The following is an 11,796-nucleotide window of genomic DNA, read 5'->3' on the forward strand; positions in this document are numbered from 1 at the left end:
GAGACATTTGGAGATTTTCTCTTAATTTAAGATAATCACAATTATATATGTATATAGATATATAGATTTATATCATTTCAAGTAGTTACACAAAGTGGTCTCCACTAAGTATGTCAATTTATAGGTACAATATATTTTGATCCTCTCACCCTTCGGTTACTCTCCAGAGGAAACTTTAAGAAATCCTTTGATTAATTTGCTGTACAAATTCATTGTGGAAGAATGACGGGATATTTAGTGAACTTAAAAAACTGTTACATTGAATTCATACTTTCAAGTGTAATCATTTCTACCATTAGGTTAAAAGACCATTAGGGTACTTACTACCTGTAAGAGAAAATTTTATTATGCTTGTCAATTCTATATTCTTACATCTTAATATGAAGATCCTGGAAAATAGAGGTGCTAACATTTGTAGCTAGCATCCCTAAGAGATAACTTGGTAACTCTGGTGTGCCTCTTCATCTACCTCAACTCTGTGCTTTTATTGGTCAACTATTTTGAGAATCAATTCCAGATATTATCAGTGGAGTCCTTCTTTCCATGCTACAGACATCTTGGATTTTATTGGTTATCACCAGTATTTTGATTCTCAGGGGGGGGGGGGAACTCCCAGTCTATTAAAAATGGAATTAGTTTTGGGTCACCACAACAACACACACAAATTTATGACCACACCCATACCTACTGCATAGCAATCCGTACTTTAAGCAGCTAACAAGGATCCATACAAGGTTTTAGAAATTAGGCTGTAAGAGAAGTCTATTTTTGCTAACTAGATCTTCAATTGGCAAAATTATTTAGACACACACAAATATTTATCCATTATATGATCTCAGGCCTGAGAATAATAATGATATTTAGAAATTTGAGGATATATCAAGATTAAATATTATTCAAAATATTGCCTACAATCCCCAAAAGTGGGAGAAGTAGATTCAAGTTGAGGTTTTACTGGCCAATTGTTATCAAGGAGCTATCTCAAGAGAAATCTAGGCATTGGGGTAATCTCCTATAGTCATGGTTACCAAGGCAGTACAGATAGGTGGAACATGGCCTTATCTGTATCTTCTAAACAAGACTAAAATGAAAAAGTTTAGGAGTAGTGCTCATTTTAGAGGACTTGCTTAGCCACCCCAAAACAGTGTTGAATATTCAGAATACAAACTCTTCAAAAATATGTTTCCTTGTTGGATATTTTGTGACCAGAATTTCTCTATGTACCTTGACCTCTAGATGTTGTTCATGATCTCTATGATTCTCTGCCTCTTTAGTCACTGAGGAAGATCAAACAAAATCCAATTTAGAGGCAAACAGAGTGACCTGCAGCAAAACAGTTAAAGGAGCTCCAGCAGGATCATCACCAATTAAAAGCATGAATAGTTGATATATATAAGTGTTAGCAGTTGTGTACCAGTGGTTCGTTGCATAGTGTTTTTATTAAAAACCAATTGCATAACTACGGATATTTAAAAAACAACGGGGAAAAGGAAAAATAAAAAAGTCTGCAAAATATATGAATATGTAGAATATATTGTAATTCACGTATGGAAACATGTAAGGAAGAGTTAGCATTCACTTTATCCATATTATAGTAATGTATGATGTAATATACAATAATATATAGCAATGTATAAGCAGAGAAATAAAAATGATATTTTAATAGGTAGTACAGATTTAACAAATATGAGTAATTCACAGTTACCAAATAGGCATACGTATACATTTATTGGTATGTGTTTATACGGGTCATCTATAAAACATGTGCCTAGATTTATATATTTATTATGTGCATATATACATCTATATGTACATATAGACGTGTGCATATATACATATAAATGTCCACATGTGGCTGCATAAACAGCTACATGCAGCTACAATACACATACTAAGAAATTATCAGGGATCCAATGAAACATAGTTTATCCTTTCCAGAGACTGTCTTAAAGAATGACATGTAAGTTAGGGAAATGAAACCTAAGATATGTATTTAAATGTTTTTTTTTTCTTTCATGGGATTTCTTCTAACACATTTATAAGATTATTTCTTTGTTGCTTTGTATGTCCCTCCCCCACAGTATAACCCATGCTTTCACTGTATTTGATGTCGGTATAATTTGGGGAGGGGAAGGGGAAAATTAAATCGTTTAATTAGGGATTCAGGTGGACCTATTGCAACAATGAGATGTACAAGTCGATGTGTCGAAAAGGAAACTTACAACTTTGGTGTGGGGGAAGTGAGGGAGGATTTGGTGGGGGTGTGGTGGAGGATGAGAAGGGATGGGAAGGGGAAACAAACGAGGAGGCTACAATGCTTGATAAGAAATGTACTCATTATCTTACTCATATAAATGTAACCTGTCTGTACAATATTTTTACAAAAAAAAAGAAAGACATGTAAGAACACATAGCATGTAGACTTTGAGGAAACCATGTATATATGGCTCAATAATCTTCTTTCTATACTCATTATTCTCTTTGAAATTTTAAGGAAACAGAAAAAATCTGATGATCTTTTTTGATGGTTCACTTGGTTGGATTGCTTGGAGATGAAAAAATATACTTCTGGACCTGGCTGTGAGAGATTCTCTAGAGAGAATTGACTGAGAGAGAAGACCCACCCTATTATACACAGCCCCTTCCAAAAGGCTGAGATCTCATCAAATAAAAGGGGAAGAAATATGTAGCCACCAAGTAGAACATTTCCTCTGTTTCTTCAGTCCCATGTTGTGAGCTTCACCAAATTCTGCCCACATGGTAGACTAGACTTTATGATCTAAGAGTTGCAATCATGTACTCTGCCCTTTATATTGTTTTTACTGAGGTCTTAGCCACAACAAGGGAAATCTAAGTAACACATCTTCATAACTTAGGCCCTAGCTTACTTTCTAACCAATGAGGGAAGATGAATTAGGCACCAGAAGCATTTGGGGTCCCAGTCACTGAAATGAGAGAAATGGCTATTATTTGTAGTGGGAATAATATGTTGAGGTAGATTTTTTAAAGTCAGAGTTTAAATGTGGGAATGTATGTATTAGTGAAGCAAAGTCATTAAACATGAATCAGTCCATGAACTCACAGACTGGATTTATCCTCAGGAGTGTGAGATGTGGATGTAAACAGCACAAGAGAGCTGCAGGCCAGGAGGTGGATTCTGAGCACTCATGACTGGGTGCTATAATCTCAAAGCAGGAGGAAAGGGACAGCTCTTCTCTGCAAGTGATAACTGAACAGAGAGACCCAGGAGACAGGGTTCATCCTACTGCCTTCATCTTCAAATCCACTCTTGGAAAGATTTCTAGAACTTCTGCCTTAAGACTTCTCAATAGTTTGTGAATAAATCCATATCCTAAGATAAATCATCTTGTGCTGAGCGCACTTGACAACTGTGATTAAGAATAGTGATAAATCCACAGGGAGAGCAACAGGCTCCTTTTTCTATTAATTAGAATACTTTCCCAGCAGACAGAGTCCAGGAAGCCAACATTAGTTACCTTGCAAGCCATCAGTACTCAAGCCACATAAGCACAAGGTGAGTCATTGGTTCTCCACACCTGTACTACTGTCATACAACAAATAGTGATAAATTTTTCTTCACCACTTTAGCCCTCCATATGCAGTCAGTGATTCATATTTAGTAAATTACCAGGGTTTGGCATGGAGAGATTTGGGGATCTCTGTGCAGCTTAGGCCTCTTGTTTCTCTACCTTATCCTGTGTGGACTTAGTAGCTCTTATTCTTCAAGTTATCATTGGCAAACCACTGACACACACACAAACACACACCCACATATACACACTCAGATACAGACAGACAGATACACACACAAATCTACCATCTTATCTGAATTTAATCCATAGAAATGTTGAGTTTATAACTCTACCTGAAAAAAGAATCCTGGGGTTCATTTAGCTTAGCATCATCTTAGATGGTCATATGTACATAGTTTTTGAGCTTTTCTGCTTTTTATATAAAATTATCCTAGATGTATACTAATTATTGCAAATGAGGGAAACCTGAATCTTAAGATATGGACACAGAGAACTTTCTTTGTTGTTTTTAATGTAATGTTTGATTTTTTTGTTTCTTTTGTATGTTCTTCCCCTCTATGGTATATCCCCTGTTTTCACTGTAGTAATTTTGGTACCCTGAAACTTGTATATACATTTGTATAATTTGGGGAAGTGAAAGGGAATAACAAAATGCTGAAACAAGGACACAGGATGACCCTTTGCAACGATGATACCCACAAGACTCTATATTGGAAATGAACTTTACAACTTTGGGTGGGGAGGTGTGAGGGAGGTAGGGAATGGAAGGGATAGTGGGAGAACAACAAAGGAGGGAGTAACAATGCTTGACAAGAAATGTACTCATTACCTTACTCATGTAAATGTAACCATTTGTACAGCATCTTTGCAATAAAGTAAAATTAAAAATTAACTAATAATAATAAAGAAATAGAATCCTGGTTCTAAAGCATGTAATGTTAGAATAATACCACTAGATGGTAGAGAAACCCCACAAAATATATTAAAAGAGCTATCTAGCTTAGTAATCTAGGGAAACCACAGAGTTAGTGTTTTAATCATCAACTTTCTCTAGCCTTGGGTATTTGACTAGGACCAGGGACACTCAGAAGGAGCTGTCAGCAGGCTGAATTGTGGGGGAAAGTCTTCTGTTTTTGGAATTTACAGACTGGAAGCTTGGCTTTGCCTCTATTTCCTGCCTCATTTATCAGCAAAGGCCATCTTTTAAGGATTGATTCATGTCCTCTGAGATATGTGTCCTTGAAGAAGTCTGTAACAGTGAGTGAGGTGATGTGAGGTCCCTGAAACTGTAGCAAGTCCTGTAGTGCTAGTGTCTAGAGGAGATGTGGCACTGGATGGCTTTGTTTCTGTCTCTGTCACAGGCATCAAAGTCCTTGTGAGGACATTACAAGAAAGTGAACAGTCAGGAAGAGAGTTCAAAACAGATGACAGTCTAGACTACCCTTCTTCCAGAACTTTGATTTTAAAACTATTCCGTAAATTTTTCTACCAGCGCAAGATATCTGTGTTCTCCATGGCAGTGCAGGGAAACTAAGTCACCAAACCAGCTCTCCCTGAGCAGGATCAGCCTTAGGAATTGGCATGTAGTTTGGACATGTAGTTGCAGCCTTGCTTCTCTTCTTCCTGCTGCTGCAACCATGGTGAGGAAGCAGGACTCAGGCTCCATTCTTAGTGAGCTTTAATTAAGGAATGTTTCCTAGCAGTTGAACGTGTAATCCTGCTTAGTTTTTGGGTCAGAATCAGAAAAACATCAACTAAATGGGATGCATTACTGGTATTGTTTGTAGATGTATAGGTATTTTTTGTTCTGTAAGGAACCGAGAAGATCCTTTTTATCCCAACATTCTTTTATCGACATGGCCCTCAGCACAGACTTTATAATGCCTCTCCTGATTTTTAAATGACATATCTACATACTCTGGGGAGTCAGGGTTGTGTCATTAATTTGGATTCACATAGCATAGAGAAGTCTATGTAGGTAAAATAAAAAAGAAGTATGTTTGTATACATTTGTGCATTTCATTTATTTATTTTTATTATAATAGTTTTCATTGTAGAGATGCTTCATCTCCTTGGTTAAGCTTATATATTTTTACTTTTGAGGAAATAATTTCATAATTTCAGTTTTCCCCATTTAGTATGATGTTGACAATAGTTTTGCTACATATTTTTTGGGGGGGACTGAGGTAATTTTTTTCTATCCCTGGTCAATTGAGACATATTTATCAATCACTCTTCTCCAATCCATGGCAACATTTAAACGTATTATGTGTTTATATTTTCTAGTGCTTCTCTGCAGCCAACTTGCCAAAAACAATAACCACTACTGAGCCTGTACAAGTGCACCACATCTGAGAAGAGCAGACCATCACCTGGTATGCAGTTGAGGGCAAATGTCCAGCAGGACTGATCAGCAACTTCACCATGTTCCAATCCTGAAACCCTTCCATGCCTAGTTGTGTAGCAAGGGACTGTGGTTCCTGAAGCTATACTTTGTCCTGTTTTGAGATGTATAAATTCAAATCCCGGTGTTCTACATGGCTGATGTATCTACAAGAGGCCAGTGCAAGTGCCTCATGCCTGAAAATCTACCTACACAGAAGACTGAGATCTGCTGATCCCAGTTCAAAGCCAACCAAGGAAAGGAGGGTGCAAGAGACTCTCCTCAAGTTAACCAACAATAACAGAAATGGAGATGTGGCTCAGGTGGAAGAGTGTTGACCTTGAGTACAAAAGCTCAGGGCCATGGCCCACACCCTGAGTTCAAGTCCCAAGACATACACACACACACACACACACACACACACACACACACACACACACACCCATACAAACACACACATAGTAAAAATAATGCACAAAAATGTCGTCATATATGATTCTTCTTATGATTGGTGATCCTTGGGGCAGGGGAAATCAAAGAGTAATATTTCAGTATTTCTTTTGAGTTATATCATTTATAACCCATACACGATTGAAGTTATAACCTAATGGAAATTTACCTGTGTTAGTCATTTCCCCTTCCATGTGATTGGAATTTAATTTGAGTTTGGAACTTTCTTCCAGTTTTGGTATCTCAAAGAGTATGCTCATTCTCTTTGCATAAGCAAGCAGCAAAGGAATAAATGAAATAATTTACAAATAACATATTTATAAGATAATTTCTTTGTATGTCCCTCCCCTAAGGTGTAACCCATGTTTTCACTGTATTTGGTGTTGGTATAATTTAGGGAGCGGAAGGGAAAAAACAAATCCTTTAAATAGGGATACAGGTGGCTCCACTGCAATAATGAGATGTACAAGATGTTTTGTCAAAAAATGAACTTTACAACTTTGGTGCTGAGGGGGAATAAGGCGGGTGGGTAGGATGGGGGGAAAGTGGAGAAGAAGGGAATAGATGGGAAGAGGAAACAAAGGAGGAGGCAACAATGTTTGATAAGAAATGTACTCATTACCTTGCTCATATAATTGTAACCCCTCTGTATGGTATTTAAAAAACATTTAAAAATAATATATACCACATATATGGTATATATGTGCACATCAGACGGAAACTAGGAGGACAACAGAGAAACAGAGGGAAACAAGGGATAAAATATAATAGTGGGACCTATCAGCTGCGCTGGACATTGATCCTAACGAACTAAGCAACTCAATGGAAGCAATGGGAGGGAGGGAATGAGCAGGAAAGAGGGAAAAGCTGACACTAAGCAAAAGGAAAGAAATGTATATATCATCTCATGTGGAAGAAATAACTGTACTGTCAGAGCTCATAGAATTAACAAACTTTATGAACCATGATAAAGATAATTTACCCCACGAAGGTTAGAATGTGTTTGTGACTATGTTTCACTTACTTTGTGACTATAAGTATCACTTACTTTGTGATTATAAGGATCATAATCCTGTGAAATTTGTGAAATTTATGCAATCACTTAATCACAATAAAAATTGCTATGAAATAAGTTTAATAGAAGAAACTTTTTGTGTAACCATAAGAAAATGTCACAAACAGTGGCCAATAGCAACAGATATGTATGTTCTTCAGGCTCTGGATGGTGTAAGTGGAATATGAATTCCTCTGTACAACTCTGAACTAGCATTCAGTTTCTTAGTAGCTTATGATGAACCTTAAGAGAAGACTTAACCTTGAGTGTTTGTTATATTGAGACATGAATACAGCTCTTGCTGGATCATGCTATGAGGTGTGGAGTCCTGGCTGTGGCTGCCCACATGGAATGCAGGCAGGACAAGGAGGGTCTAATACAGAGTTAATAACTTTTCCAGGAGCAGACTCTGTAGCAAGATTAAAAAATAAATGTTGTAATAGTCTCACTAACTAACTGAAAGTAACTGGCATTCTTGTCCATTCTGTCTTATAGAAGAGAGAGAAATATTAAGAATGCTGTTGTTAGTCTGGTGAAGAGTTATGCTGAAGAAGTGTCATTCCATATTTACTGATTGTGAAATGGACTATGTAAAATTTGGTTTTCTCTGTCATTTTTCTCTTTCATTTAGAAATGTTATTAGTTCACCCTCTGTAAGGAGGATTTTAAAATCTGGGTTATTTTGGTTTGACACAAGTAATCATAAGAACTTAATTTATTAAGTCCTCTATGAAGAACCTTATTTTTTATCACTTGTAGGGATTGAACTTAGGACCTGGGTGCTGATCCTGAGCTCTTTTGTCCAAAGTTAACACTCTACCACTTCCAGCCATAGCACCACTTCCAATTTGTGAATGATTAATTGGAGATAAGAGTCAAAAGGGGAACTTTCAGTCTGGACTGGCTTTGAACCATGTATTCAGAACTCAGCCTCCACAGACATGAGCTACCAGTGTCTGGCTTATGAAGAACATCTCTAACAGTTGTTGAATACTTGCTAATCATAAGTTAACTTTGTTTCAGTGATGTCAGATCAACTCAAGTATGTATTTGATTTCCTAACCTAGTTGTAACCACAGTGGTATTGGATAGAAGTGTTGAGAAACAATGGCAAATGAAGTTTGTGTACAGTATCTTTCTCTAGAATAACCAGAAGAGGGCCAATCAAATTGACCCTTCACCAACACTCTCCTGGACACACATTTCATTGAATTGGGCCTCTAGTGTTTTAAGTTGACAGGGTCAAGTACACCACATCCTCCCTGCAGATCCAGGCATCAGGGGAGAGGGGTCCTTCTACCCACTGCTGGAGCAAGCCTGGTATTTGTGGGTCTTTCCTCCAAACACAGAAGAAATTTAAGTCACTTTCTTCACCAGAGAGATGCCCTTGCCCTCTGCTTTGTTCTTCTCACATTGCTGCACCCACCTGCTGATTTGCATAGTGCTTCCCAAGGAGGACTTTCCAGCCCTAGTTTGACATAAAGGCTCATCTTGTCCTTGACTTCACTGGTCAAATCTCCTGGATTGCCAGCTAAAATGAGGCTCTGTTCTTGGGTTCTGGGACTTCTAATGCTCTGGATCACTGGTAAGGGCAAAGGGAGATGAGGATGGAAAAGGGGGTTGAGGGTGAGCCTTCAGGGCCACCGCTTCTTGTTTGTATTCTGTTCATGGGTTAGATGCACAGAACTTGTCCTCTAGAATGGGGCAGGTGAAGTTAATTATATGAGAGTAATGAACATTCTAGATGGAACCAGTTCCTGAGCTTTGTTGACAACTATGAGGATTATGTAGTGGGTAGTATACATAAGATCTAGAAACTCATTTTTGCTTTTTAATATTTATATGTTTTCAAATATTAAATGGTTTTAGGATAGAAGGAAAACCCATGAAAAGGATTGGGAATTAATATATAACCACAGAAAAAATTATATACCACATATAACGTTGTACTTTTCATTTATTTTAATTTCAGGGTCCAGAGGCGATATTTTAATGACTCAGACTCCACTCTCCCTGGCTGTCACCCTGGGAGAGACGGTCTCCCTCTCCTGCAGGTCTAGTGAGAGCCTCACAGATAACAATGGAAATAGTGTTCTATTCTGGTACTTGCAGAAACCTGGCCAGTCTCCAAAACTGCTGATCTATGGGGCTTCCTATCGAGCACCTGGGGTCCCAGACAGATTCAGTGGCAGTGGGTCAGACACAGATTTCACACTGCAAATCAGCAGGGTGGAAGCTGAAGATATTGGGGTTTATTACTGCATGCAAGCTATAGATACTCCTCCCACAGTGATACAGTCCTTAACAAAAACATCTCTGTAGGGCTTGGCCCAGCTGTCCTATTTCAAAGCTTGTCTGGGGAACAGCATAGCACATTCTCTGAACTGAAGCAGTAGTCTGAGTTTGGAGGAATTGACAGAAGATGTCATACCAGAGACTTTGTCCAAGTGGGATCTTGGATTACTTGAAGCTTAGATGGACTTCCAGAACCAGAATTTATAATGTTACTACAGAAGTCAATTTATCACTTATTACCAAATGTGAAAGACAAAGCCAAAAACATCTACCACCAGCATGCCATTTCTGTAGTTTGGAGAGAATTACAGAGTCAAATCCCATGCAACATCACTCAAGAAGCAGTAGTACCTAGGAATTGAAGAATGAGTCACAAGCTAGGCTTAAAATGAGATGGATTTTTAAAAATAGGAATGTTACTGAATATCACCAAATAAATAGAATATGTTTGTTAAATATAAAGCAAATTAATTATATGACTCAGATGTTACAACCTTGCTGTTTAATCAACACATGTTTTTTTTTAGGGTGGGGAGTAGGGTTTGGGGCCTGAACTCTGGGCCTGGGTACTGTCCCTCAGCTCTTCAGCTCAAGGCTAGCGCTCTACCACTTGAGCCACACAGCACCACTTCCGGCTTTTTTCTTTTTGCTTATGTGGTGCTCAGGAATCGAACCCAGGGCCTCCGGCATGCAAGGCAAGTGCTCCACCAATGAGCCACCTTCCCACCCTCAACTCATGATTCTGAAAGTTCCATTATTTTTTAAAATTGTGAAAATACTATACATAGGGGTTACAATTACATGAGCAAGATAATGAGAACTTTTCTTATCAAGCATTTTTACCACAACCTTTGCTTCCTCTTACCATCCCTTCCCTCCCATCTTCCCCCCAGACCATAGTTACAAAGCTCATTTTTTGACATAACATCTTCTACATCTCATTGTTGCAATGGGTCCCCCTATATCCCTATTTAAAAAATTTGTTATTTCTCTTCCAATCTGCAATTTATACCGACATCAAATACAGTGAAAACAGGGGTCTCCTTGCCACAGACCCATTTTTTTTTTAAACAAAGTTACAAATTGAAGTATGACTTTTCATAAAGCTATGTTCCATGTCCGTTTCCTACAATCCTCCTCTAATAGAGGCCATTTGTCACCTGCCTCTTAGAGGTAAGAACAATATGTCCTTCCCTTCCAAAAACCTACCATTAGATGGCAAACAAGCCTCACAATGAGCAAAGGCTTCCTCTGAGACTTGAGTGTGTATTGGATTTTCTCAGAAAGTGCACAGACCACTCAAACATCCAAAGCAGACCCCTGCTATTTCCCTCAGCACAAGCATCATCTTAGGAAAGGACCATACTTACCAGTTTCTCTATTACATTTAAGTTCTCCTAATCCCTCTGTCACTGATAAATTGAAAATATCTCTACTTCCCCTGGTGGTAAAACATGAAATAGCCTCATAGCCACAGCTGTGCTGGGAGAAGTTCTATACTTACTGAGTCCCAAACAGACAGAAAACATTTATAAAATTATCCACTGACTATATCATGAGCTTTACTAGGGAAGCATTTGAATATTTCAAAGAACCACAAACCACACTGAGAGTTGGTTTTAGTGCCAGGGGCAGACAATACTATTGAACAAATGCTATTTCTGGCAATGTGCCCTCTCTGCTCCTGCCAACACCACTCCATGAAGCAAGGCTATGTCAGGTGAGACAGGGCTTATCCATGTGTGTCCTGATTGACCTGAAACTCTCCATATTCCTTCCTGTGTCTCCCTGAGTGATTAGGATTACACATAGGCAGTGTCTGTGGTAGAAGCAGTCCTTTCATCTCAAATAGCTTATTTGTGTATTTCACAGGATGTCACTATCTATCAATCTTACACCTTACATCTTAAATAAGAATCCTACTTTTAAACAGAGCTTTGAAAGCATTTTAGGAAAATGAATAAACAGAAAACACTCTGCCCTTGTTTACATGGCAGCTAGCCTGTGAGACATCAGTGACACAGTGACCTGAGATCCCTGTGTGCAGATCAGCTTCTTAC

At 38.3% G+C, this 11,796-nt stretch overlaps 1 gene segment (V, D, J or C); it reads left to right on the top strand.

Moving 5' to 3' along the window:
* Positions 1-8,931: 8,931 nt before the first annotated feature.
* On the top strand, positions 8,932-9,778 carry LOC122114108. The segment is given in 2 exon segments: positions 8,932-9,026; positions 9,414-9,778. Coding segments are annotated over 2 exon segments (399 nt in total).
* Positions 9,779-11,796: the final 2,018 nt, after the last annotated feature.

Source organism: Dipodomys spectabilis, unplaced genomic scaffold (assembly GCF_019054845.1).
Source record: "Dipodomys spectabilis isolate Male_0828 unplaced genomic scaffold, ASM1905484v1 ptg000106l, whole genome shotgun sequence".
NCBI lineage: Eukaryota > Metazoa > Chordata > Mammalia > Rodentia > Heteromyidae > Dipodomys > Dipodomys spectabilis.